At 43.6% G+C, this 27,749-nt stretch overlaps 1 protein-coding gene across 1 annotated transcript in view; it reads left to right on the top strand.

The window, feature by feature from the left end:
* MYO1E (myosin IE) overlaps window positions 1-21,519 on the top strand; it is a 178,769-nt gene extending 157,250 nt beyond the window's left edge. Inside the window, exons 25-28 of the mRNA XM_063089160.1 lie at window positions 1,482-1,574; window positions 4,628-4,829; window positions 15,304-15,473; window positions 20,436-21,519. Coding sequence (XP_062945230.1) covers window positions 1,482-1,574; window positions 4,628-4,829; window positions 15,304-15,473; window positions 20,436-20,512 — 542 coding nt within the window. The 3' untranslated portion in view covers window positions 20,513-21,519. The remainder of the gene's footprint in view (window positions 1-1,481; window positions 1,575-4,627; window positions 4,830-15,303; window positions 15,474-20,435) is intronic.
* Window positions 21,520-27,749: the final 6,230 nt, after the last annotated feature.

A 27,749-nucleotide genomic window follows, 5' to 3' on the forward strand; every position in this document is an offset into this window, starting at 1 on the left:
TGATCAGTGAAGAGTATGTCATGTATAAAACAGGCCTTTATCAAATTCACCTACAAACATATGCATTGGCATGTACTCTAACATATTCATACAATACAGATAAATACTGTCCTACATTTAGATGTGTAGAGCCACATGGAAAATGTTGGTGTGTCTGTGTATTAGTTGGTATTTGCAGAAAACAGCACATTTCTGTGAAAATTTTTTAAGAGATCCAAATAAATAAATAAACTGAAATAAAAGGATGTGGGCAGGGTTAAAGGAATAAAGTAAGGATGCAGGGAGAAGGAACAGCGGGAAACCATTATTACCTCTAAGTCTGATGCAGCAGAGAGAGGAAAGAGTTGAGCCGAAGGATGCACACAGAAAGTAGGCGGGGGAAATGCCCCAACCCTCCCTCCTCTGGAGCTCTAGTCTCCTGTCAGTGCTTCCCACTGGCGTGCAGAGGCCTCGCAGCCCACAGGACTCAGACCCCAGGGCACAGAGCAGGACAAAGAAGGGCTGCGAGTGGGCAGCGGGACGTGCGTGAGCGTGTGTGAGCCCTGTTCAGTAGACCCCAGGGAAGAATGCTGTCTCCTTTGGTGCCTTGTGACAGCTTCATTGGGTGGTGGGAGGGGCAGGGGAGGGTCTGGGTGCTGAGAGGGAAACCCCCACCAGGCCACTTCCCCTTGCCCCAGGGCCCACGTGGTTGGTTCTCCTGAGCCTGGGCAATTCCTACCCTTCCCTTATTCTTCAGCTCTTCTCTTTACAAGAAATTCCCTCTGCACCCCTCTCCCCACTGCTTTGATCCTACTCTCTTTCATGTCTCACTTGACATCTTACTTACCATTTTCCCTCCCACTACAGATGTCTCTGCAGAGATCTCTTCTGGCCACCCGTGGCCCTGCCATCCCAACCCTCACTCTGGCCCACGGTGATGTTCCGTTTAGTGCCACCGTGTATTCTAATTCCCTCGTGTCTGTGTCAAGAGTACAAGTCTGCTTCTACCCTTCATGGTCTCCGTGTTTAACCAGAAGACTGTAGAACACAAACCCTTGCGGGGATGGCTCTTGACACAGGCAGGTGTGTGGTTAGTGCTGGAGTGTGCTTCGTGCTGTGATGATGGCATGCGGTGCTCACATGTTGAGCGTCTGTGCAGTGTTTAGAGCATGAGTGCAAACACCAAAATGTTCCATTTGTGTCTACTGAACGTCTGCAAAAATAGAAGCACCTCTGTAAGATTTTCAGTTTCTCTTTGAAAAACCACTGTCTCTAATGTTGCAAAACTGTACTTCTAGAAACATACCCTCCGGCCCTCCCATCCAGTGGCAACCACTATAGCACTTATATCAAATACCCTTCTCCACTGCAACCAGTCTCCTGCACATCTGACTGACACCTGGATTCTAAACTTCTCAGTTTTCCGTAAGCAAAGAACTATCAGGAGCCAAAAAACCAAGCAGTAGTACTGATTTTACCTTCGTCTTGCTTGTTTACTTCAGGCCCTACCAGAAGGAACACCACCCAAAATAGAAGTTATTCCAGTGGGACTCAAAATGCCAACTACCCAATGAGAGCCGCTCCCCCTCCCCCAGGTAAGCCAAGCATGCACCGTAGCTGGGGGCCACTAAATCTGGATTCATACTTTGTAAAGTATCTTTGGGAAGAAACCCATTAGCAAACAAATGCACACATATTAGCCAGCCCTGGGCCACTGCAGTGCCAGAGGTACTCCTACCAACACTGTTGCCCTACTCGTGACCCCGAAAATCAGGAAAAGTAAGAATGAGACTGACCTGCGTCTGAGTTAACAATCTGGATTTCATTATCTTGCAATATTACTCCCTTAGGAAAGGCTCCCTACATCAGGAGCAGAGAAAGAAGTTCCTTGTCCATGACGATGTTGTCAGTTTTAAGACAAAGGATGCTACCTTTTGGGAAATAAAAAGGTTGTTGGGTATAACCCCACCATCACTACCCAGCTCCAGTCAATACCAGTACAATATTTTGCAACTAGGTAATAGCTTTATATTTTGCAACTAGGTAATAGCTTAATAAATGAGTGGGAAAAGTTATTCTTAGATAGGATTTAGGAGGTCTGCTCCAAAAAATAAAGTAATATCTGAATTACAAAATTGTTGCAAAAGCTTTTTTGGCCCTTATGTTTCATATTTCTCATTTTGTTAATAATAAAAATATAATTTACAGATCAATAAACTCCATATCCAAACACATTTAGGAGTTTTTGCCCCTGATAATCTGTTTAGTGTTTGAAGAGCACTTTTGAAATTCACAAAATATTTATACATCACTCAAAAACCCCAGTTCATAAAGATCTGCTCCCAGAGTTTGGTATTAATTGTTTAGTATTCTAGGTCTGAAAGAATCATTTTGGGACCACACCTGATTCAAATCATACTAGATGAGAGAATCCTATTTGTATCCATGTCCAAGATAAGAAGTAAAAAGCATTTCTTAAGTCTCCTGCTCTGGAATCTCACAGCTGGATCCTAAACATGGACACTGGTGCCTAGCAGTGAGAACTAATTCCCATCTCTTTTGGAGTCCCCATCCTGCCTGGACCAGCTACCTCTCCTCCTTCTGTCTTTATCCTTGAAGAAAATCCAAGTGCAAAGGAACCTCAGAGAAGCAGCATGGTATTTGTATCACTACATATGTGCTGGCCTCGGTGCAGAAGTCTGGCCAGGACCACCTTTGCCTCAGCTAGGTTGGCAAAAATAGCCTCAGACCAAATCAGGCCATAGAGTAATTGAGCATGGCTCCCAACCTCTCTAAGTGACAGTTTTTTCATCAGTAAAATGAGGCAATCGGACCTGAATCCATTCAATCAGCACTTCTCAAACTATCTGTGGTGAAGGACCACGGTTTTTTGTTTGAGTTTTTTGTTTTTAATTTCTAGTCTATCATAAAGCATACTTTTGTAACATATAATAAAAATTAATCAGTAGAAGAATGGAATTTTAAAAACATGTAAAATATAAGTCAAAATGTATTACTATCAGAGTCAACAGACATGAAATATATCTGTCAAACTACTGTGAGTATCTCTGATGCTTGCTCTTAATTTCTGAGCTCATCGTGGGCGAGTAGGCACACTTCAAGTATCACTTCCCCAAGGCATGGCTCACTCTGATGTGCCCTTCGCCTTTCCTTGGCAGCCTTGGCAGCAAGTGAGGTCTCACTGCCCTCCCCTGCTCAGGCACTGTAAGCCCATACACACATCTCACTCACCGGGGGAATCAGGGTAAGGTGGAGAGAGAGGCTATTTTCCCCAGATGTCTAGTTCTGATCTGGCCTGAGTGGCCGGTGGGAGGAAATGCTGGATGAGGAGCTACCCTCTTGAGAGCTCCACCCCTAGAAAACTGTGGCTCAAAGAAGAAACTCCACCTATTGTTAGTGGGGAGGAAAAAAGCCCACTTCTGCAACAATATGGATATAGACATAGAAAATGCATGTCAGGGCCGAGCCCGTGGCGCACTCGGTAGCGTGCTGCGCTAGCAGCGCGGCGACGCTCCCGCCGCGGGTTCGGATCCTATATAGGTAATGGCCGGTGCACTCACTGGCTGAGTGCCGGTCACGAAAAAGACAAAAAAAAAAAAAAAAAAAAAAAAAAAGAAAATGCATGTCAGAGAGGGAAGCGACCAAGTGGATTCTGAACCAATCTCCTTGTTTCCTTAATGAAGAAACTGATACTAGGAAGGTCAAATATCTTGCTCAAAATCAACACAGCTGTCAGAAGCAGAGCCAGAACTGAACCTCTACCCCCTTACAAACTAAGGTTCATCCCATTGGGTACCAAAGAGGTCTTCTCTTAATTTGTTTGGAAGAGTTTCACAGTGTGGCTTACCGAAGTAGGCACCGGGGAGTCTTGCTGCCATGCTTCTCCACCCTGCACAGTTTTGTCAGTGGGAGAAGGGAGAAGGGCTTCTTCATACATAGCATGGAATGATAATGCCCCTTTCAGCCAACACCTGTGGTTCGGAGCCCATCGCCATAATGCATTCCTTCCCAGCTAATGTGATCTTGACTAGAAATTGCTGTTTGGCTAAGAAAGCTTACACCATCGGGACTGATCCAACCAGGTGGCCAAGTCTCCCTGGCCTGTATGGAGTTCTCCCTGCACCTCACAACATGCTCCTGCTCAGGACGCTCAAGACTGACCCCTTGAAAGTGGATGTGCAGCTGTTTAAATAGCTGCCTGCCAGCCCCCTTGAGTCATAGCCTCATAATTTCTCAAGGACTCAAGAATGTGTCTGCCAGCTAGCTGCAAGCTTACCTTTCCTGACTGTGGACTTTGAAACCCTGACCATGCGGGGATTCTATTGTCAAATTCAACAAGCATGTGCTGAGTGTCTGCTACGTTCCAAGAGTTCCTGGGCAGTTTACAATGTACTAGCTGTATCATGTTGTACACCTTAATGTGCAGTGTTATTGGGTGGGCAATGTATTAGTTCTAATCCTCGTGATATATTAGCAGCAATGCCCTCCATTTTTTCAGATGGAGGAAGTGAGGCCCAGAGAAGTTAAGTAACTCCTCTTTAGCCAGTAGATGGAAGAAATTTGGAGAGCCTGTTTGCAAAGGATCAGAAAGTTTAAGCTTTGTTTTTTTTTCTTTTCTTCTCTGTAGGATACCATCAGAACGGAGTCATCAAAAACCAGTTTGTGCCACATCCCCACGCTCCTGGAAACCAGAGATCCAATCAGAAAAGCCTGTACACCTCCATGGCCCGCCCACCATTGCCACGACAGCAGTCCACTGGCTCAGACCGAGTGTCACAGACACCAGAGAGCCTAGATTTCCTCAAGGTCCCAGACCAGGGTGCTGCAGGGTAAGATTCCCATATCCTGTGGGTGAAGCTGTCAAGCTCCATCTCCATCAGTCATATCATGGGTTCAGGGATTTCTTTGGGCTGTTGGTGCATGATTCTAAAGTTCAATTTTCCACCCAAATGCTATAATCCAAGACTCAAGGCCGTGGGGCCTTTGCTGACATTTCTAAAAGTGCAGCCAAGTCAAAAGCACACAACTCATTTCATTCTCCAGGGAGGGTTTACGTCATGAGAGGGGTCCTCTTCAGCCCCAAGGTTTGATTACTGTGTGCCCATTTTGGCTCTTTGGCATGGTGGAGGAGTAATGGGATTTTTCATTTATGTCTCTGTCTGCAGTTGCTCAAATACAACAGCTCAAAGAGTCTATAGCAACATTAAGAATAACATCCCAGCATTCTATGACGTGGATGTTTGTTTAAGAATATGGATCTTCATGGCTTTAAAATGAGAGCCTTTCTGCCTTTTTAGAATAGAACATGAAGATTGGTGAATAGAACCCATGCTAATTAGCCTGAGGAAGTAAAAATTCCTGAATTCTGTGTAAATAATCAAAGAGCTATCAATGTGAAAAGGGCATTAGATATGTCCTATGGAGTCACAGGGATAGAACTAGGGCCAACTTCAAGACCAATCAATGTATTCTGCCAGGAGGTAGATTTGGGCACCAGTAAAAGAAAGAACATTCTAGTAGCCTGAAGATGAACTGCCCTAGGATGTAAGGGGCATGTTGTCCCTGGAAGTGTTCAGGCACACCATGGATGGAAATCACAGGCAGTAACGCTGTCAAATGTCAGACAAGGGGGAAGTCAGACCTGGAAGAGAATCCTGTTTCAGCATGTATTACCTGTCTAATGCCGGACCTGGTACTTACCCTCCCTGAGCTTCGGTTTCCTTGTCTGAACACTGGTGCGTTACCATCACGCTTGCAGGGTTGGATTGTTGGGAGGACTAGAAATACTGTATTAAAAATACCTAGCATGGCACTAGGCATGTAGGAGGCTACTCAGTTAACTGTCGCTTGATGACAATGATGGTGATGATGATGATGATGCTATAACCATTATCTCATGGTGGTTGAACCAGTGACTTGTGAGGAATCTTCCAGCTCTGCCCGATTGTCAGTGGTGGAGTAGTTCTGTCTGCTGAATCTGGTAATGGGCCTGCTTCAGCCCACTCTCCCCGCTCTCTCCATCCCTCATGCCCGTTCCATTTTTCATTTTCTCCATATCTAGAACAATGAAGAAGTTTCAAGTGAGGATCAAGAGACTTGTGTACAAAATAGACCCATGCTGGGAAAGAAACAACAGCTCCTTCCTCTGGGTGGGCAGCCACCCATTCACCTCCACACCCCATTATTAGATGTCTTACCTCATTTGTGCTACAGATATGAGAGCACCTTATTTTATCATACAGATGGCCATCAGTAGAGTGGATGCCACCTTTTATTAGATTTCTCTCACCCTATTTCTTCCCTTCCTTTTCCCTCCACTCTTGCGCAAGCAGCTATATCCCACCAGTTCTGTTGACCATGGTTTACCTGATTGGCTTGGTCTAAAGCAGTAGTTCTCAAATTCGAGTGAACCTTCTGGAGAGCTTGCTGGCCCACGCCAGAGTTTCTGATTCAGTAAATCTGGGATAGGGCTCAAGAATTTACATTTATACCAAGTTCCCAGGTGATGCTGATGCTGCTGACCACACTTTATAAACTACTGGTCTAAAGGCACCTACTGTGTGATTGATAAAGCCAGGGGAGTTTCACATAAAGGTAGATTGGAAGGGTGCCCTAAAGGTAATGGGATTTTCACTCTGTAACCTAGACCTACGCTGCTCAGATGAATGAACATCACTAAAAATAATAATACAGTTCCTCCTGGGCCCAGTTTGATGTCCCAAAAAGTAGGCAGGGGATTAAAGCAATCAACAGAATGCACCAAATCTCTTAGCTCTGTCTCCTAGCTTCCTACTTGCTTTGGTTTTGGCAAGCAAAACCATCTTTCCAGCCTGCTTTGCAAGTTACAGACTTGCACAGCAGCCAGCTAAGAGCATCTGTCAGCCAAAAGCAGGCAATTTAGGAACACTGTGTCTTAACCGAGGCTGCTCCCTTCCAGCTCTCAGCTGTGTGGTTCCCTGTTTAAGTCTTATCACACCCTTTGGCATCTTCTGGCCTAACGACCAAGTAAGCAGGATGCTATCTTGGAGACTGGCTGTGAGGATGGAAGAAGAGGACACCTTCACAACCATCCACCAGGCAGTAAGATGTTTCTGACTGTCTGTTGTAGATAAAACTCTTATCGTTGAGCACGCTAAGTCCAATAGCTACAAGAATCCTCACCAGCCTCCTCTTTGTACCCATTTAAATGTGCTGTGCAGACATTTCTTAAGAAATAGTGATCTGGTCAAAATGTTACACTTTTGTTTATTATTATTCGTCTTCTAAAACACATAAAGGTAAAAATTAAAAGTTTCTAAGGTGGCCAGAGACCTTAGACATGGCATTTAGGGTGCCTCGTGGTTACCTACATTTAACAGCTTCTCCTCTTTGCCAGGAAAACATGAGTTACGTTTATTCTACAAGTGCTTGTTGGAGCACACAGGAAATTCTGGAATCCCAAGCCTGTACCCATTCCCTAAACATAAAGAATCTTATATACATCACAGTTCCAAGCAGTGACCTTGAAACTTTACTATTCTGTAAAACAAGACTACCACAGTCTTTCCTTCTTGGGCTTTCACATCCTGGGTTTATCTTTTCTTTCTCTCTCCCACCCCTTAATGCACTTTTTCTTTATAGACTTAGTTAGCATATGCAATCATTTCTTTTGGATCATCTAATATGGATAAAATCAAATGATGTAATTAGCACCTCAAGTTAATTCAGGAAAGTCTCTATCAGTTTATTTTAGGTTCAATCAGTTGTTTTTGGAGAGAGCATGAAGCCTTCACTAAATTAATTACTATCTCAACTTCCCAACTGGATTCTTTACCTTTGTATTGCAATATTCGTGCACCTGGTAGCTGTTGTTGCTATCATACTCCAAGAAAACACTAAGAGTCACAAAGAGGGAATCATTATCTTGCAGTCCCTTCGTATAACTTTTGAAAAGTCTGAGTGAAGTTAAAGATCTTTCCTGATTCTTAAGGAAAGAGAACATGATAAGTAAGAATCATGTAAACAGTTCATTCACCTACCTTTCCTCTGACTTCATAGGAACAATTGACTTGCCAATCAAGTGTGCTTTTTAATTTTCCCTCCTGTAACTGAAATGTACATAATCTACCTGCAGTTCATACTGGAAGTATTAAAACCCAGACTAGAAACGTCTGTTGCCCTTTTTAATACTGTAGTCCATTTCAAGGGAGGAGAACTTCAGGAAATTTCAGGATACTCCAGAGATGAATCCAGCTAGAAGTTGAGGAAACAGAAAAATATTAAAAGTGCTCCGTGGTAGGGTTTCTGGCCGTGCCACAAAGGAGAGATTGATAGAAACATTTAAATGCTGCCTGTGTGTCTCTTGTCAAGACTCTCCTAATGGAGTCATATTTTCAAGGGGCTTAAAATTTCCAACAAATGTCCAATAGCAATATTTCTCAACCCATAATCTACAGGAGCAGCAGCCGTATCCTGGCCCGGGCAGACATGGAGCTTAGGAATTCCTGGCATCCATTCCCACATTTCCAGTAATGTTTATAGATTCAACCTTTTGGAACAGAGCACATTTTTAAAAGCCAATGAAATAAAGTGCCATTATTTTTCTTCTTGGAATTTCAAGACATAAATTTCACATCTGCAGAACAAAGAGGTGATATTTGAAAGCTTAATCCCAGTTCTTCCTGGCACAGACTAGGCACACCCCCCAAGGAGGCATGGGAGCTGCAGAGACATTCACAAAAGGTGGCAGAGAGCACGGGACTTGCAAACCCAAGAACTGGGTGTGAGTCCCGGTTCAGTTGTTCATTCCTTTGGTTTCATTCATCAAATCGTTACGGAATCATGTGCCTTCTATGTGCTGCCTCATGCTTGTCACTTAATTTTTCTACACCTTGGCATCTCGCCTGTATAATAGGAGTAATAATAATATAATAATTTCAAAATCAATTCCTCAGGGTTTTCTTGAAGATTAAGTAAGGGCTTTGTACAGGATGCTATAAAGCACAATGCAACTTGGAAATTGTTTCGTATTTGTTTTATTACCATTGTTCATCTGCTTTGGTCTTGCAGGGAATTTTTAATATTCTACTGGGATTGAAAGGTGGGTGTCCCCTGGCTCAGTGGCTTTCTTCTTAAAATCACAAATCTCTGGCCTACCTAGAACTCTGGACTCCATAAGGGTCTACACTTGAGGCATTGCTGGACATAATGGGGGGAACAGGCAGCCCAGGGAAGCCAAGACTAGTGGACAAGACAGAGAGAACCCTTTCCCCTAACACATACATACAATAGCTACACCTGTTCTCTGTGGACACAGAGCACCAGCAGAACAGAGATTTGTGCCGTCATAGTGCAACAGGCACTAGACACTAGAGCTTCATTTGGACAATTTAACTAAAAGTCACAAAGTCCTTCTCACTTTTTTCTATTCCACAACCTCTTCCTGACTAAATATCTTTCTCCGACCACTGTAACAACTCACCTCCCATGGAAAATGATGCACATTACCAAGGCAGAGGGAATGAACTAGCCCTCGATTTAGAGAGGGTTGTTGTCATTTGGGTTTTGTTTTCCTGTGGGCTTTTGGCATCTCATGAGATTCCACAGATGTCCACAAGGGCTCAAATGTCAGTTGGCATCTGAACATCTTGGAGCAAAGGCACCGCTTGGCCTTCCCCGGTCACAGCACAGGGCTTCTCTTGCGGTGCGAGTTTTCACAGTGCAAACTGGATATGATGTGCTTACACCACACAACGCCAGAGGCACCAGAATTACCTAACTTCTGCATAGCCGCTAGAAACAAATGTAGGCAAGGAGTTTTAACAAGAGTGAATGTGGGTTATCATGAGGGTAGTGTGGGGACAGTGGTGTGCTGGTCAACAATGGGCACTCTAGGGATAAAAAAGCCTGAATTGTAACATTTGCCAGTTTCTGTAGTAAAATGCTCTCACCATGGCCAATTTCAAGCTGCCAGTGTGACTACCACTGAACACGGAGTTGGGAAAAGATCGGCAGTCACTCACCATCATAAAGTACGAGTATTTCTACCCTACATCAGCAATACTCATCAATAACTTCAAGAGTATACATAGAAGTAAAATAATGACAAAGGGATGAATTCTGAGTATTTATCAACCTTTGCTTTTAATAGAACATATTCAATTGTGAGTGTATCTGATTTAGTTTTTTGTTTGTTTGTTTGTTTTTTGTCTTTTTCGTGACCGGCACTCAGCCAGTGAGTGCACCGGCCATCCCTATAGAGGATCCGAACCCGATTTAGTTTTTAATAATGGCTATGTTTAACAACTGGTCCACAAAATTCCTGAAAATTTTAACAACCAGCTGGGCTGAGCCAGTTCCAGCACAACAGGCCTGAGGGTCTCATTTGTTCTGGAAGGTCTTAATACCTTTCCCATGAGACTGACTGACCCCTTGCCTCGGCAAGGAGTGGGGGGCTGCTGGTGCCTAGAAGACCTCATTAATCAATTTCTGGCAGTTCATTGAAAGTCATTATTTCTCCTCATTATTAATGACACAGGATCGCCACCTAGTGATACAAAGGAGATTGTCTGGGTTTCTGAGGCTGCCGGGGTCTAACACAGAGCTGGGAAAATGGCTGTTCTCACTGACCGTGTCCTAGGGTAGTTTCTGGGTCTCCAGTGTGGTGAATTGTAGAGACTGTGACCACATTATCGGCACAGACTTCCTGTGTTTCTCAGCACATCTTACAGTAGAGACTGTTGAGAGCTCTCTGTAAAGCTTTCTTAGAATTAGAAAAAGGACCTGGGCCATTGCCTGAATCCTCTCATGTTTTGCAGATGAAGACACTTGTCCCTAAAGAGGTGAAGTAACACCCAAGTCACGTGCCAGCTTGTGGCAGAGCTGGGCCATGACCTGAGCACACAGACTCTAAAGCCAGCATCCTTCAATAGCTGTGTGCTGTCACTCCATCAGAACATACATGTTTTCTAGGCCTGCTGCCAGGTCTAGGGACCACAGTGTTGAGCACAGACAGGCCCAGGCACCACCCCAGTGGAGCCTACTGTCTTGTCGGGGAGTCAGCCAAATAGTCACACAAGTCACTGTCATGCTACCATCCACCCCCTGGTCTGAAGGAGGCACGGGTTGTGAGAGCACATGGCGGGGGGTTTGCCCAAGCCCAAGGAATTGGTGATGGAAATGGATCCAAAAGCCAAGTGGGAATGGGCAGTGCAGGTTGGGGGGTAGAGTCCACTCAGGGGCACGTGGCCATACCAAGGAGCCAGAAGGGTCGGTGTGGCTGGAGCTCCGGGAACCTTACACATGTCCCACCGTGTTGGCCAATGATGAAACCAGGGAATCCCGGAACCTGTGTCAGTCATGTCACAGGAGACTTGTGAGGGTTAAATGCAGCAGCATCTGTGGAAATGCCTGGTATGGTGCCTGGCCCAGAGCAGAGGCAGCCACAGCGAGTTTATGCTTCATGCAGCTACAGGCAGGGTTCCCAGAAGACACCCATCTGCCGACACTCACGAGGAGCGCAGCCCCGCACAGATGTGAGAACAAGGCAGGACGGCCGGGAGGGAGGGCTTTGCTATCGCTGTGGCTCACTTTGGGAAGATGCTGCCCTGTCGGAGCAGTCACACCCCTTCTCAGTCACAGGAAAGAGCCGCCAGTGACGTCAGTGTTGCCTCAACAGACCTGTTCCTAACGCAAAATGCAGAGCTCTCGTCCAGCTGCACCCACGCCCCTGCCCCGCCTCGGAGCTGCCCCGGCCTCTTCCACCTCCAGCTATAAAGTGCTGTGAACCCCATTCGGGCATATGATAAATGACCAGTTGCCAGCATGGTAGCAGTTGTCCGGGGCTTAGGACAATCAAGCCATCTGTTGCCATGGGTCTACACAGGATCCCAAATTCCCCAGGGAATTCCTGAGGTTAACTTTGGCCGATAGTTACTCATCTTGAGGAAGTAGCTTTGAGATGATCAAAGAGCATGAAGTGGCTGTGCGCACCTGGTGTTTGAATGCTCCGCCCCCTCCACCCTCTCCACCCCCTCCTCCTCTCTGACCCAGTTCATCACCCCAAAAAGAAACCTTCCCATCAGCAGTCATTCCCACTTCCCCAAACACCACCTCTGGCCCTAGGCAACCACTAATCTACTTTCTGTCAATATAGATTAGCCTGTTCTGGACATTTCATATAAATAGAATCAATCTGCTTTTGTTAAATTTATTCCTAAGTATTATATTCTTTTTGTGTACTGTAAATGGAATCATTTTCTCAGTTTCATTTTAGGACTGTTCATTGCTAGTGCATGGCAGTACAGCTGATTTTCATATATGATCCTGTATCCTGTAATCTGCTGAACTCGTTTATTAGTTCTAATAGTTTTTAGTGTATTCCTTAGGATTGTTTATATGCAAGATCATCTCATCTGCAAGAAGAGGTATTTTCACTGCTTTTCCAGTCTGGGTGCCTTTTATTTTTCTCACCTAATTGCCCTGGCTAGAGTGTCCAGTGCGCTATTGACAGGAGTGGTGAGTGCTGACATCCTTGTTTTGTTCCTGTTCTTGGGGATGGAGCATTGTGTCTTTCACCAGTAAATGAGGTATTCTAGGAGTATGTGGACAGAGGTCCTGTCCCCCAACCAGGGCTCATGAAGAAAGGTAGGAAGGCACCAGCATGCCCTACAGGAGGGTGCAAGGCTGGGATGTGAGCAGGGGCCACACCTGGCAGGGACTTTGTAGGCACCGTGAAGGGTTTGGTCCTTTTCCCAAGACCAGAGAGAAGCTGTTAGAAGGATCTTCAGGAGGAGAGCGGGTTGAACTAATAAAAGCGGAGCTCACGTGGTGGTCAAGGTTGGTAGGAAGGAAACAACTGGCAGGGAAGACATGAAGGGGGAGGAACAGAGAGGGCTGTCAAAGCTGGAGCCACATGAGGCAGAAGAGCAAGGGGGTAACTCCCAGCATGACCCCCGAGTGGCAGACAGGATAGCCTTACCTGTCAGCGGGTCATCCATCAGGTCTTACTCTGCCCCCACAGAGTGGGGGGCACCTTCAGCAGGAGGGACCTGCACTTAAGCCCCAGTGTTCTTGGGCTCTGGAGGCCTCATCAATCTGCACTAAGTGACAGTATGGTTTTTCCCCATGGACAGGAAGCTTAATTTCCATCTATGAGTATTTGTGTGTGCATGCGTGCGTGCGTGCGTGTGTGCGTGTGTGTGTGTGTGTGTGTGTGTGTGTGTGTGTGTGTGTGTTCCTCCCTCCCAGGGAGTTCTAATGCCCACCCCACCCCCTTCCATTCCTTGCTGCTGAGAAATCAGATGACTTCTGGTATCCGGGCTAATGGCTTTTATTAACCAAATGCTGACACATCCCGAATACATACGGTGCTTAATTAAAAACCTGCTTGCCTGGCCAGCTTTCAGTGAAGCAAGCACTTCTCAAACAGGGAATGGGTTTTTCCAGTAGATAGAAAATGATGTCATGCTAACGATCTGTAAGATGCCTTTCCTCTGCAATAAAAGTGCTTTGTGTGTGGAGGCGGGTGGGGGGGGTCCTGGCCTGAGAGGAGTGGAGCTGAGTAGACTTGAGGTTTGCTCCATCCCCCGTGGGCTGGCGGCAGAGCCCAGTCTCTGCAGATCACTGGGCTGCACCCAAGGAGCCCCACCTCTGCTGCAACATTCCTACCACCTTCTGGCAGTCAGTGCCCACCCCCTACCCACCCCCTCATGATCCAACTTGTTCATCAGCACCCAGTGAGCACCTGTCATCACAGGACCTCAGCAAGGACAGTGGGCTGTGGCCTCCTGAAAGCACAGCTCAAAACTGGGTGTGATTGCTCTTTCCAAAACTACTCCTCCCTCCTGCTCCTGTAGGTGTTAACAGATATGGCCAGACCTAAGCCTGTCCCACTGTGTTGAGTTCCATCCCAACCCCTTTTAGAAGAAATTTTAAGCTTAAGTTCCTTTTGTAAGCAAATGAGTGTAGACTTTGGTTTTGGTCTAGTCTTAAGCAAAGTGGGGGGAAAATAAATGTTTTCTATATTTCTATTTCCTTTTTTTCTTTTTTGCTAAATGCTTTTTATAAACATTTAATAAATAATTGTCTCAGATATAAATTTAAATATCTCACTAAATAGGAACAAGTTGTAGTTATATGCCTTTGAGACAATGTCTGAATGACAACTTGAGGCAGCATAGTATGTAGCAAGAATAAATTTAAAGTTAGAAGACCTAAGTTAAGTTTCTGGCACTAGAGATATTTTTTTATGAGCATGACTTGGAGGAGAGGGGATGTTGCTGGCATGCAGTGGGTAGAGGCCGGGGATGCTGCTAAACACCCCGCAGTGCACAGGACAGCCTCTGCCTACACACACACAACAAAGGATTATCCAGCCCCAAATGATGTTGAGAAACTGCTCTGGATAAACTCCTGTACAAGAATATTCACACAACATTTTTTTGTAATAGTGAGAACTGGAACCATCCCAAATGACCATCAGCAGTGGACTGGATAAGTAAATTGGGACCATATTCATACAAGGAAATAGAATAAAGCAATCAGGTTGAGTTGAACTACCACAACGTGCAGCAACAGGGCTCTTCTCAAAAATGCTGAGTGCATGATAGTGTAATATGATTCCTTTTGTACTGTCAGAAAACAGGCAGGCTACGTATATTGTTTAGGGATACTTACATGTGTGGTAAAATCATAGTGACAAGCAGCAGGATTACTCGTACAAAATGTACTGTAGTAGGGTAGTGGTTAATTCTGGTGGGGAAAGCAGTGTAGAGACGCACCTGCAGGCTTCTAAGGCATTGGCAAAGGTTTTATTTCCAGAGTTGGGGAAAGAAGGATAGATACACGTCTGTTTGTTTCATTATTTAAATGTATACATATGCCTTCTGCACTTTTCTATGGATATGTGTTTTCCACATTTCTATGCTGGGGACACAATAATAACAGCAGCTCATGTTTATGAGGAGCTATGCGCAGCTGGTCTGGATGCAGCGGTGTTTACAACTGATTGATCACAACCAGTTACAGATTTCTTTGTTCCTTCTCCTCTCCCACTGCTTCACTTGAGTAGCCTTAGAAAAATTAAAAAATAAAAAATATAAAATTTTTTTTTTTTTTTTTAAAAAGGAGCTATGTGCTTTTGCAAAGCCTTGTCAGGGAGGGCATTTTTGTTCTTAGAGAATGTTTAGGGGTTCATAGCTCCCACAGATGGAGCTGGATTTGAACTTGAGCAGGCCAGTGCCTGCCCCTGTGCTCCGAACCACCACACAGTGCTGCTGCCTTCTGTTGGTTCCCGTCTCTCATCTGCCTCCACTCTCTCCACAGTGTCCGGAGACAAACAACCAGTCGGCCTCCCCCAGCAGGGGGCAGACCCAAGCCCCAGCCCAAGCCTAAGCCTCAGGTGCCACAGTGCAAGGCTTTGTATGCCTATGATGCTCAGGACACAGACGAACTCAGCTTCAATGCCAACGACATTATTGATATTATCAAAGAAGGTAAGTTGCTGGCTGGCTGGCTGGGACAGCCTCCCAAAGAGCATGCAATCATATTGCTGTAAAAACTTGTTTAAACATGAAGGGAATTTATGGGCTCCTCTAACCAAAACTTGTAGAGGCAGGTGAGGCTTCAGGCTCAGTTCGATCAAGACTCCATCTTTTTTTTATTGCTTCTTTCAGCTCTGCCCTTTTCTTATCTGCTCTCTTCTCAAGACATTTTTCTTCATGGTAGCAAAATAACAGCAGCAATTCCAGGCCAACATTTTAAACCATGTCTAAAATCTGCCTCAGCTCTGAAAATTCCTTTCTTAGTCATTGGACAAAAATCCTACATTTCACTCTGATTGGACCAAATTAGTCATGTGCCCATCCCTGAACCAAACTCTGTAGCAAGACAAAGGCTGTACCCTGAGTGGGTAGACCTGTCAGGGACTGCCCTGGGAAGTGGGATGAAGTTTATCCCACCTAAACTTCATGGCTTCCTCATAATGAAAGTAGATACAGTGGTCACCAGGGAGCAAACTATAATCTCCATTGTAAAAGTGGTCCATGGGCTTGGCCGAGTGTTTTTTTAATTTGGTAGAGAAGATATATATATATCATATTACATAATATATATAATATAATTATACAGAGATAGAGAGCGAAAAGATATATATTATGTGATCATATAATTTGAACATATATATGTTCTGTACCAAAAGATATATATAATATATATAATATATATGATTATATATATATAATCACACAAGTGCTTGTGAAAACAAAAAACAAAGATAACTTCTGACTTCAGATGTTAGAAAAAGCACCACAAAATGGTATTTGTGGTGAGGAACGGGGAGAGTTCTCTGAGAGGGAGACAGTGACAGAGACAGACAGACAGACAGAGAAGCCGTGGAGACTAGAAAGAGCAGGTCATTTTAGGAAAACAAGTCGACCCTTGCCCAGGGAGCAGCATCCCCACAGGGAGATGAGAGAAGCTGGAGATGGCCTGGTGGTAGAGAGCCCTGAACGTCAGTCTTAGGATAACTTGCAGAGACAGTGGGGAACCATCCGAGGTTTATGAGCAGAGCAAGGACGACCAGAGTGAATAGCAGTTCTTGGAAAATTTAGCTTTCAGGAGGAGGTGTCCAAGGACAGGTCCAGGAATTGTGGTTTTAACAGGTTCCTTCATCACATGAGCACACTCCGAGGAGATGCCAGGTCCCTGGACCAACCTCCTACCAAATGGCTTCTGAGTGCTGTTTTTTAATTTTCTACAGGATTTAATATTTTAAGCCATTTAGTATCCTTCCTCAAAGGTATCAGAGTAAAATTAAGTGTTGAAATAATTTTTATTATCAGCTTTGTTCAGCAAAATTACTGAAAATGACGTAATAACGGAATTGGTTAAATATTCTTGCTGTGTTCAGTCAGTAAACTTTGATGCAAAATTTTTTTATTAAAGATAATAATGTAAGAGGTACAGTATATTTATTTGTGAGAAAAGGAAAAAATTAGGTGATAGATGTGGACTATACTCTCATTTTGTAAAAATATAAAGTATATATAGCTATATGTGTGTATGCAAATATATTTCTGTGTGTATGTTACAGAAAATATTAAAAGTGGTCTCCTTAAGTGTTGACTTTACAAGCAAGTATTACTTTCTTTTTCATTTCTCAATATTTTCAAATTTTTCTAAAAATAACATGTATTAGGTATAATTAAAACAATTATATATTTGCATGTAAAATGTAGATTCCTAGAAGTTATCAAAACATGCTATCAATTATCACTATCATTTAAACTATGTGGTGTGTGCACAAATAGGCATATAAATAAAGGAGATAGTATAGAATCCAGAAACAGATCCATGTATATATGGGCGTTTAATATACGGTAGGTGTGGCCTTTTAAATCAGAGAGTAAGAGATAGACAATTACTTTCCATTTGGAAAAGAAAAGAAAATAAGAGCTCTTCCTCGTTCACAAAAGAAATATCAGATGAATTAAAAATCTAAAAATATATAATTAAATTTAAAAGTCTTAGAAGGAAAGCTAAAATATTATATTAATCTTTGGGTAGAAAAACCTTCCTGTGCAAGACATAAAACACAAAAAACATACAAGGTTAAACCTCATGAAAAGGCTAAACTAAAACCTTCTGTATGGTGACAAGCACCAGGAGGAAAGTTAAATGATAGAAAACAGACCAGAAGAAAGCACTTTATGCATGTAAATAGCTCCTCTACATGGATAAGATGACAAACGATCCAGTCCAAAGGTGGGCAAGGCTGTTGAGACAACAGATAACAGAACCTCACCAATCGTGATGAAATGCAAAGCAAAACATTTCACCTGTGACACCAGCAGAGCCTAAAATATGATACAGTCCACATTCCCTTATCCAGCCCTTGGGGCCAGTTGAGTTTCAGAAATCAGAAATGAGAGCCTTTAGGAAGTTTTGACAGTGTATATTCCATACTTTTTTTTTTTTTTTTTTTTTTTTGTCTTTTTTGTGACCGGCCACACCGCACTCAGCCAGTGAGCGCACCAGTCATCCCTATAATCCGAACCCGCCGCCGGAGAGCTCCTGCGCTCCTCCCAGCACCGCACTCTCCCGAGTGAGCCACAGGGTCGACCCTATTCCATACATTATAACACCCCCTGTGGGTCCCAGAGTAAGACCTTATGATCTAACTCATTACTTCTGCCGTGAAACATAAGAGTATTCACAATTGTGGAAAGAGACATTGTAAACAAATCCGCATCAGCTCACGTCACGTGTTGCCACCCAATGAGCTACAGAAAACTATTTTTGTGTGTGTGTGTGTGTGTGTGTGTGTGTGTCTTTTTTGAGACTGGCCGCACAGCGCTCAGCCAGTGAGCGCACCAGCCATCCCTATATAGGATCCGAACCCCCGGCGGGAGCTCCGCTGCGCTCCCAGCACCGCACCCGCCCGAGTGCGCCACGGGGGGCCGGCCCCAGAAAACTTTTAATTTTCAGGACTTTCTGGATTTTGTCATTGCAATAGGAGTGTGGACTGTAAGATCTGTGGTTAGTCAGGGAAATACGTACCTTTCTTCACTGTTTATTGCTGGAATAGTCTTTTGGGGAGGAAATTTAGCAGTAGTTATAAGAATTCTTAAATCCCCATGTCAAAATAATTACGTTGGATTTATTCTTCACCCTCTACAGCAAGATAAAATCCAAATAGGTAAATATTTAAATGTATAAAGTGAAATATAAAAGTCCTAGAAGTGTGGGAGACTGACTTATTTTTTAATAATAATATGTGTGGGAAAGAATTTCTAAAAATGATAGAAAACCAAGAAGCCATAAAATAATAGATCCATTGATTCAACTACTTAAGTATTAAAACATCATAAACAGAGTTATAAAAATGAGAGGGGGACCTTTGCAAGACATAAGACAAATTCACTTATAAAAAATTCCTAACCAACAAAATAAAGGCCAACAACCAATAGAAAAACGGGCAAATGATATGAACAGTGGGATATATGCGGCTATGGAAGAGAATACAAAAGCACTTTTATATACTGATTTGAAATGATCTTTGATTCAAGGGTACTTCAAAACGTTCATGGAAGAACTAATAAATAGATAATATAACCTCACGAACTTTTAGAAAACCCCTCATATATATTGTGAAGGTTTTAAAAAATACAGAGCATATAGTATGCTATCATTTGTATACAAAAGGGGTAATTTTTATAAATACCTGCTTGTATATGCATGAAAATTTTCTCAAAGAATGTACAAGAAATAGGTAATATTGTTTGCCTTCAGAAAAGGGATCTGAGTGGCTATTTTCATTGTTTATCCTTTTGTACTTTTGAAAGCTCAAAAAATAAATGTTTTAAAAAAGGAGAGTAGAAGGTTCATTCTCTTTGACCCAGGAATCTACCCTGTAATAGCGCTTGCACATGGGCACAGAGACACAGGGATGGACGTTTATTGCATTCATAGTGAAAAATTGGGAACAAATGTCCATCAATAAGGGAATAGTTATACAAATTTTGGTATGCATTGCAGCTGCTTAAAAATGTGAGATACAGACATGGAAAGACTACACCTATTAAGTATTGAAAAGCAAGATACAGCATGGTCTGTTTTCTGTTTGAAATGAATTTGTGTTGATAATCACACAGAAAAAGTTCTGAAAGAATATACAAGGGCATTTCAAAAAGTTCGTGGAAAGATTCATATTACCGGGCCGGCCCGTGGCTCACTCGGGAGAGTGTGGTGCTGATAACACCAAGGCCCCGGGTTCGGATCCCATATAGGGATGGCCGCTTAGCTCACTGGCTGAGCGTGGTGCTGACAACACCAAGCCAAGGGTGAAGATCCCCTTACCGGTCATCTTTTAAAAAAAAAAAAAGATTCATATTACCTTTTAATTCTATTTTTCCGTGAACTTTTTGAAGTACCCTCGTATACCAAATAATTATTTCTGGTAAAGGGACGGGAATGAAGATGGGCAATAAGAATTATGAAGGAGTGTGGTGGGTCGGTCTCTCCAGGTGGAGTCAGGAGTGTGAAAGATGTATGAGGGTTACCCCCGTGAGAAAAGGAGAGGAGGCGGGGGTGGCGAGTGTCAGGCCACGCTGCCACCTGACAAGAGTGCCACCTGGAGGAGAGTGCTCCCATGCTGGCCTGAGAGGAGCGTAGCCTCAGCTGAGATGCTAGGCGGATCCTAAAGGGGCCGACAGCTGTGGCTGTTGTCCTTGCATCTGGGCCGCAGGTTCTTGAAGGGGGATCTGAGTGGCACATTTCAGGGCCTGCCATGGGAAAGGGGTTAATTTTTACAACAGAAAGTTTTTTCATTTAAAACAAAACAAAGAGAGAACATGGACGGAGCTAAATCACTTGAGCCCGTGGAGTAGAGTGTATTTGGCTGGGACAGAACAGCTCACTCGCCCTGACGCTGGCCATCTCTCTCTCTCTCCCTGTAGATCCTTCCGGCTGGTGGACGGGTCGACTACGGGGCAAGCAGGGCCTGTTCCCCAACAACTACGTGACCAAGATCTGAGGCTCCCAGAGACTCTGGCGCATGGGGTGGAGGAGCTCCAGGCACAGACAGGGGAGGGGACACTGGGGCTCCCCACCTGATCCACAGTGAGCAATTGCTTCTCCAAGGCCTGGAGCTATTCTGGCACCTTCCCCATGGAGGACACAGAAAAGGCTGGGTTGAGGACAGCGAGTATCACTCCATAAATGATCCTAAAAGGTGGCCTGTTCATTGGAATCCGGGAGGGCAAAATAAACACCCACTAAGATTTATTTATTGTATTTAAGCCTGGTGAGAGGACAAGCGAGGTCCACTGGGACCTTGTTGGCTTCTATCAAAATAGCACCTCACTGGCTCACCCGGCCCGTGGAATGGCTGTAGGCAGCCGCTGACAAGTGCCTTTAGTTGAAGAGCACATTTCTTTCATCCTTCTTTTCCGTATCTGACACACCTCTCTGCCACCTTCCCTCAGGGAGGACCTGCCCTCTGCAAGCTGGGCTCAGCATTAAGTGTGCACTTCCTGTGCCAATGCCAAGGGCAGGCGGGCCTGCTGAGCCCACGGGGGCAGAGGGGCGCTGGTTTACACTTTGCCAGGACCACTGGGGCTGCCGGGCAGGACAGGGGCTGGGGGCTGGGCTGTCGGCCTTGCTTTCTCTAGGTCTTCAGTTGGAATGTGGCTGGCCCATGTTGGTTTTGTGTTTAATGCTTACTTGTACTTATTACTTTTTTTTCAAGCTGTACATTTATAAAAACAGATCATATACTGTATATATAAAAATAACTCGAGATGATAGAAACATGTATGAATGTACTACGTAGTATTCCACTGTACTCATTCATAAGGTAGGTTTTATTACAAAACTCGCACCAGGTACTTACAAATGTGCTCTGCTCCTTGTCAACTACAGAGTCACTGCTTTCTAGCTCAGTGCCTGCAGACCCTTCTCAACCCTTTCCCTGCAGGTAATTTTCCTCTGCCCCTCTGCATCCCTTCCCCTCCCTCCTGAATAAATAGAGGAATCAGTGAACCACCTTGTTCTTTCATGTTTGTTGTGGTTGAATTATGTCCCCTAGAACACAGTATTGGAGTCCTAACCCCAGTACCTCAGAATAGGACCTTATTCAGAAATAGGATGTTTACAAAAATAACAAAATTAAAACGAAATCATTAGTGTGTCCTGATAAAAAGGGGAAATATGGACAGGGAGACCAAGGCACACAGAGGAAAGAAGGCTGTCTACGACCAAGGAGAGGAGCCTGGAGAAAATCCTCCCTCACAGCCTTCACAAGAAACCAACCTGTGACACCTTGATCTCGGACTTCTGGCCTCCAGAGCTGGGAGACAACAAATCTCAGTTATTGAAGCCACCCAGTTTGTGGCACTTTGTTAGAGAAGCCCCAGCAATATTCGTGGCAGTAATAGTGAAAAGCTGGAAACAAGGCGATGTCCATCAGTAAGGGAATGGTTGTGAGAGGAGACATTTCTCTACCTCTCCCTCTTGCAGTTGCCACAGCCACTCTTTAGCTACTGGGAAATGAGAGTTTGACCAGCATACGCTTTTTTGTCATTTCCAGACCCCCAAGTCCATGGGAAAGAATTTATCAGGGGTTACCATACAAAGAAAAAGTTTATCTGGATTTGGAGCAAAGATAAACCATTTAATTCTCCTGTGTTTTACTTAAGAACAGGGAGTTATAAAAACAGTAACAATAACAAATCACGTTTAAAGGATATTTCAGTTCTCTTTTGTGACCAGTTAGGAGAGCATGGGAAATAAAGCCATAATGTGATGAACTGAGGAAAGGTAAGCCTTTTGACACTAATGGTCTCTTTATAGTTCCCAAATACTTTCACGTTGGTGGACTCACTGAGAGCAGGAGGAAGGAAGAGAGACCAGAACTGGGGCAGAGGAGCACGCTGGACTCCCACAGCCGCCAGCACACGGCCGCATCCTCACAGGCAGGAGCTCCAGGATTCCTTGCTCCCATAAGCCCCTGGCATCTTCAACTTGGGGATGGCTGGGAGTCCTTGGGCTCTAGGTGACCAAACGGGAACTGAGTTCAACACCCCCCCAAGCAGCACAAATGTTGCTTGACTAATTGAGTGGATCCATGTTTATAGGTGAAGAACAGTTAGAACCTGAGTACAGATGCTGAAATTCTGTAACTATTCATTAAAAAGTTTGGAGAAATATTGGTTTACTCAAACATTTCTACATGTTCAGCAATTTAATGTGAGGGCTACTGGGAAAATCTAGGATAGATAAATAATACTTCCTTTCTTTTCCTAATTAAATAGTCTTCAGAAAAATGCCTTTTTCTAGGGCTGGCCCGTGACTCACTTGGGAGAGTGCGGTGCTGATAATACCAAGGCCACGGGTTCAGATCCCTATATAGGGATGGCCGGTTAGCTCACTTGGGAGAGCATGGTGCTGACAACACCAAGTCAAGGGTTAAGATCCCCTTACCAGTCATCTTTAAAAAAAAAAAAAAGAAAAAGAAAAATGCCTTTTTCCCTTTAGGTTAGTCAAGTCGTTAGCCTAGATTTCCTCTAGACTCTGGATCTAGCCAGGCCTGCCATTTTGTTCACTGTTCAGTTAGAGAAACATGATTGGCTCAGGAGCCACTTGTCCTGAGAGAACATAAAGATCTGGGGGCCATCCCTGCCTTCTGGAACTTGCCATCCTGTTTGAAATAAGGGGTGTGCATGTGCACACATGTACAGCAGTATCAAATGCAGTATAAGGATGCGACAGATCCCTTCTACCAAAGGTTTAAAGTAACCAAGAACCAAATAAGCAGCCTGACCACAGACTTTAGGGCAGAGGTGTTTAAACTTTAGCTGTAGACCAACAGTTCTCAAATTTGTTGGCCTCAGCCCTTTACACTCCTCAATATTATCAAGGAACCTGAAGAGTTCAGCTTATGTCAGTTATAGCTGTCAATATTTACCATATTATAAATTAAAACAAATTGTTGTTGTTGTTCTTACTGAACAGAGTTTGAGCTGGAAAAAACTGAGGAATTTTTAAAACACTTAGGTACACAAACACGTTCCAGAGTAATGATATCATCACACATCATGTAGCTTCTGGAAGATTCCACCATACACTACTGAAAGAACGAAAGTATGAAGAAAAAAAAAAAAAGCCAATACAGTGAACATGCAGAAAAAGAAATCAAGAAAGCTAGCCCATTTATAATAGCCACCAAAAAAATTAAATACTTAGTTAACCAAGGATGTGAAAAATCTCTATGAAGAGAACTACAAACCACTGTTGAGAGAAATTAAAGAGGACACAAAAAGATGGAAAAATATCCCATGTTCTTGGCTTGGAAGAATTAACATTGTGGAAATGTCCAAATTACCCAAAGTGATCTACAGATTCAGTACAATCCCTATCAAAATTCCAATGACATTTTTCTCAGAAATGGAAAAAACTATCCAGACATTTATATGAAATAACAAAAGACCATGAATAGCCAAAGCAATCCTGAGCAAAAAAATAAAGCCAGAGGCATAACACTACCTGACTTTAAACTATACTACAAAGCCATAATCAAAACAGCACGGTACTGGCATAAAAACAGACAAACAGATCAATGGAATAGAATAGAGAATCCAGAAATCAACCCACACACCTACAGCCATCTGACCTTTGACAAAGGCATCAAGTCTACACACTGGGGAAGATACTGCCTCTTCAGCAAATGGTGCTGAGATAACTGGATATCAATATGCAGGAGAATGAAACTAGACCCATACCTCTCACCATATACCAAAATCAATTCAAAATGGATTAAAGAATTAGATATTACATCCTGAAACAATAAAACTCCTTAAAGAAAACATAGTGGAAACACTCTAGGAAGTAGGACTGGATACAGACTTCAGGAATACAACCCCAAAAGCACAGGCAACCAAAGGAAAAATAAACAAATGGGATTATATCAAAATAAAAAGCTTCTGCACAGCAAAAGAAACAATTAACAGAGTGAAAAGACAACCAACAGAGTGGAAGAAAATATTTGCAACATATACATCTGACAAAGGATTAATATCCAGAATATACAAGGAACTCAAACAACTTCACAGCAAAAAAACACAAATAACCCAATTTAAAAATGGGCAAAGGAGCCTAATAGGCATTTCTCAAAGGAAGATATAAGAATGGCCAACAGACACATGAAAAAATGCTCAACATCACTCAGCAATCAGGAAATGCAAATCAAAACCACTTTGAGATACCATCTCACTCCAGTTAGGATGGCTAATGTCCAAAAAACCGAGAATAATAAATGCTGGTGAGGTTGCAGAGAAAAAGGAACTCTCATACACTGCTGATGGGACTGCAAAATGGCACAACCTTTATAGAAAATGGTGTGGAGGTTCCTCAAACAATTACAGATCTACCATATGACCCAGCTATTCCACTGCTGGGAATATACCCAGATGAATGGAAATCATCATGCCAAAGGGATACCTGCACTACCACGTTTATTGCAGCACTATTTACAATAGCCAAGAGTTGGAACCAGCCCAAATGCCCATCATTGGATCAGTGGATAAGGAAACTGTGGTATATCTACACAATGGAATCCTACTCTGCTATTAAAAAGAACGAAATACTACCATTCTCAACAACATGGATGGACTTAAAGAAAATTATATTGTGAAACAAGTCAAGCACAGAAAGAGAAATACCACATGTTCTCACTTATTTGTGGGAGCTAAAAATAAATATACAAACAAATAAATGGGAGGGAAGAAGACACAACAATTCCTTGCATTTGTTAAGACAAGTGAACAGATATGATGTAGTTGAGGGGGGGAGGGGAGAGATGGAGGGGGAAAGAGGAACAGGTAAAGTGACACAAAAATCAACTACAATGTATGAGAAGTTAAAAGAAAAAATAATAATTTTAAAAGCCAATAACATCTTAGTATTATCATGAAAATAGATTTGACCTCAAGCACTTCTCGGAAGGGTCTCAAGGACCCCCATGGCCCCACAGGCCACACTTTAAAAACCACCAGAATGGGTAAGTGCTAATGAGTGGGGGTTGTGCAACTGGTCAGGGATAGCAACTGGCTTCAAAAGGTCCATCCCTTCCACACTGTTTTGGGAAGCAAGACTGAGACATGAGGACAGGGCAAAGGGTGAAGACTTTTTTACAAGCTTGCTGCCCCAACAAGAGGGGTGCTAACCCACTCCCACCCCAAAGTGCTGTCCCAGCCCATCCTGACCAATCCCTACTCACCACCATTACCAAGCCCAACCCCATGAAGGTGGAGAGAGGATGAGTGCAGTTTCCTTTCTAAAAGATGTGCCCCAGAAATTGCACACACCATGTCCACTCACATTCTACTGACCAGACTTAGTCATGTGGCCTCAACTGCAAGGTGGCTGGGAGCCTCTGCAGAGAGCTGTTTAAGCAGCTTACCCAGGGCACAAGATAGCTTCCTCCTTGTCATGGACCCTTCCGGGCAGAGATGCTCACAAGAACAAGTAAGAGAAAATATGGATGTGCGCTTATGTGACGGACAAACTCCGCTGGGTGCCACAGAGCATGGCTTATATAGAATCCAAATTCCCTTCCTTGAGTGGAGCTGGTCAGACTAAGCCTGGCTCTGCACTCTGGTTGATGCCACTTCTTTCACAGGTGGTTTCCCAGTTATGATCGCACTGGCAGTAGGGCTGGAGGCTGGTTTCCAGGGCAGTCAGGAGCAGAGCATGCACAGAGCTTCGTTGGTGGTCAGAAGAGTGAGAGTCGGTGTATGAGTGCCCTCTTCCCGCCTTGCTTTGCCTCTCTCCCAAGGCCTAGCTGGTTGCAGTTCCTCCTGGATTTAGTAACTTGCTTTTATTCCTGCCAGCTATCTTGATGCCTTTCCTTCCTACTGTACAGTGCCTTCTCCCTCTGAGCACCGCTTCTAACCAGAAGACTATGGCTCAGCGTGGTTCACTACTTTGCCCAAGGCCACACAGTTCAACAAATGCTTAGGAATCTGTCAGTCTAATGTGTCAACCTTTAAACTTCCAATATCTTTCTCTCAAAAAATAAAAATCTACGAAAAAAAGAAAGGAAAAGCTCACAAATTGGGCTCAACAGCTATAAATTCATCCACTCTTTCGCTGGTCTAGAGCTGTGTCTATCTTTGAATCCCCTGTGTCCATCTCTTTCCAAGACCATCAACATTCTCCTTAAATAGTAGCAGCTATTGTTTATGTTCTTTGTCTTAGATACTATGCTAAGTGCTTGACATAGTTTATTTAGTACAACAATCCTATGAAGTAGACACCTTATCCCCATTTTCCAGGTACAGAAACTGAGGCGTAGAGGTCACACAACTGCTAAGTAGAGTTAAACCCAAGCAAACCACCTTCAGGGTTTGAACTTTTTTTAAAAAATTTTAATTTATTAACATACAATGTAGTTGATTCTCGTGTCCCTTTACCAATTCTTTCCCCCGCCTCCCCCTTCCCCCACTGTCACATCATATCTGTTCACTTGTCTTAACAAGTTCAAGGAATTGTGATTGTTATGTCTTCTTCCCACCCCCCACTCTCACCCCCCAGGTTTGTGCTCTTCTATACTGTGGTTACATCATCTCATTTTCTAATTTTAGTGACTGTATGATTTCTACTTTTACCACTTATTTTGCCTTTATAACACTAGATTTGGGTGTCTGCCGTGGCACATAAGGAAGTATCTTAAAGGTCTTTTTTTATGACATCCTGAAGAATTTCCTGAGTCAGGACATTTAATATTTTACTAAGTAAAATATATAATAAGGAAGCTATAGAATGTCTTGAAATATGCCTACAAAATTCATCTTTTTTTTTTTTTCTTTTTCCTTTTGTTTGCAAAAACTCATTCTTTCTTGAAGAAGAGTTGAGCTCGAGCATCCCTGGGAAATGACTTTGCTTTTCAGCACCAGAAAAGCTCCCTTTCATGCTTTCACTTTGTTACCATTCACACTTGTGACCTAAGTTCATCTGAGGCTGCCATGGGAACAAGCTTCACTAACTCAAACAGGGATATTCATAAAGCTCTGTACTAGGATTTCAACATATAAAGAAAACCAATTCCTCTAAATGCTCAAAACTTATAGTTGAAGATGTATTAGCCAGGCAGCCCTGGCCTGCCTAGGGAAGGGGTGAGAAGCTGGATTCTCCTCCCTGGGGGCAGTTAGGCTCAGGCCACACCTGAATCATAGAACTGGACACCGGATTTCACTGTCAAGCAGAAGGCAGCT

The sequence above is a fragment of the Cynocephalus volans genome, chromosome 3 (genome assembly GCF_027409185.1).
Source record: "Cynocephalus volans isolate mCynVol1 chromosome 3, mCynVol1.pri, whole genome shotgun sequence".
Taxonomy (NCBI): Eukaryota; Metazoa; Chordata; class Mammalia; order Dermoptera; family Cynocephalidae; genus Cynocephalus; species Cynocephalus volans.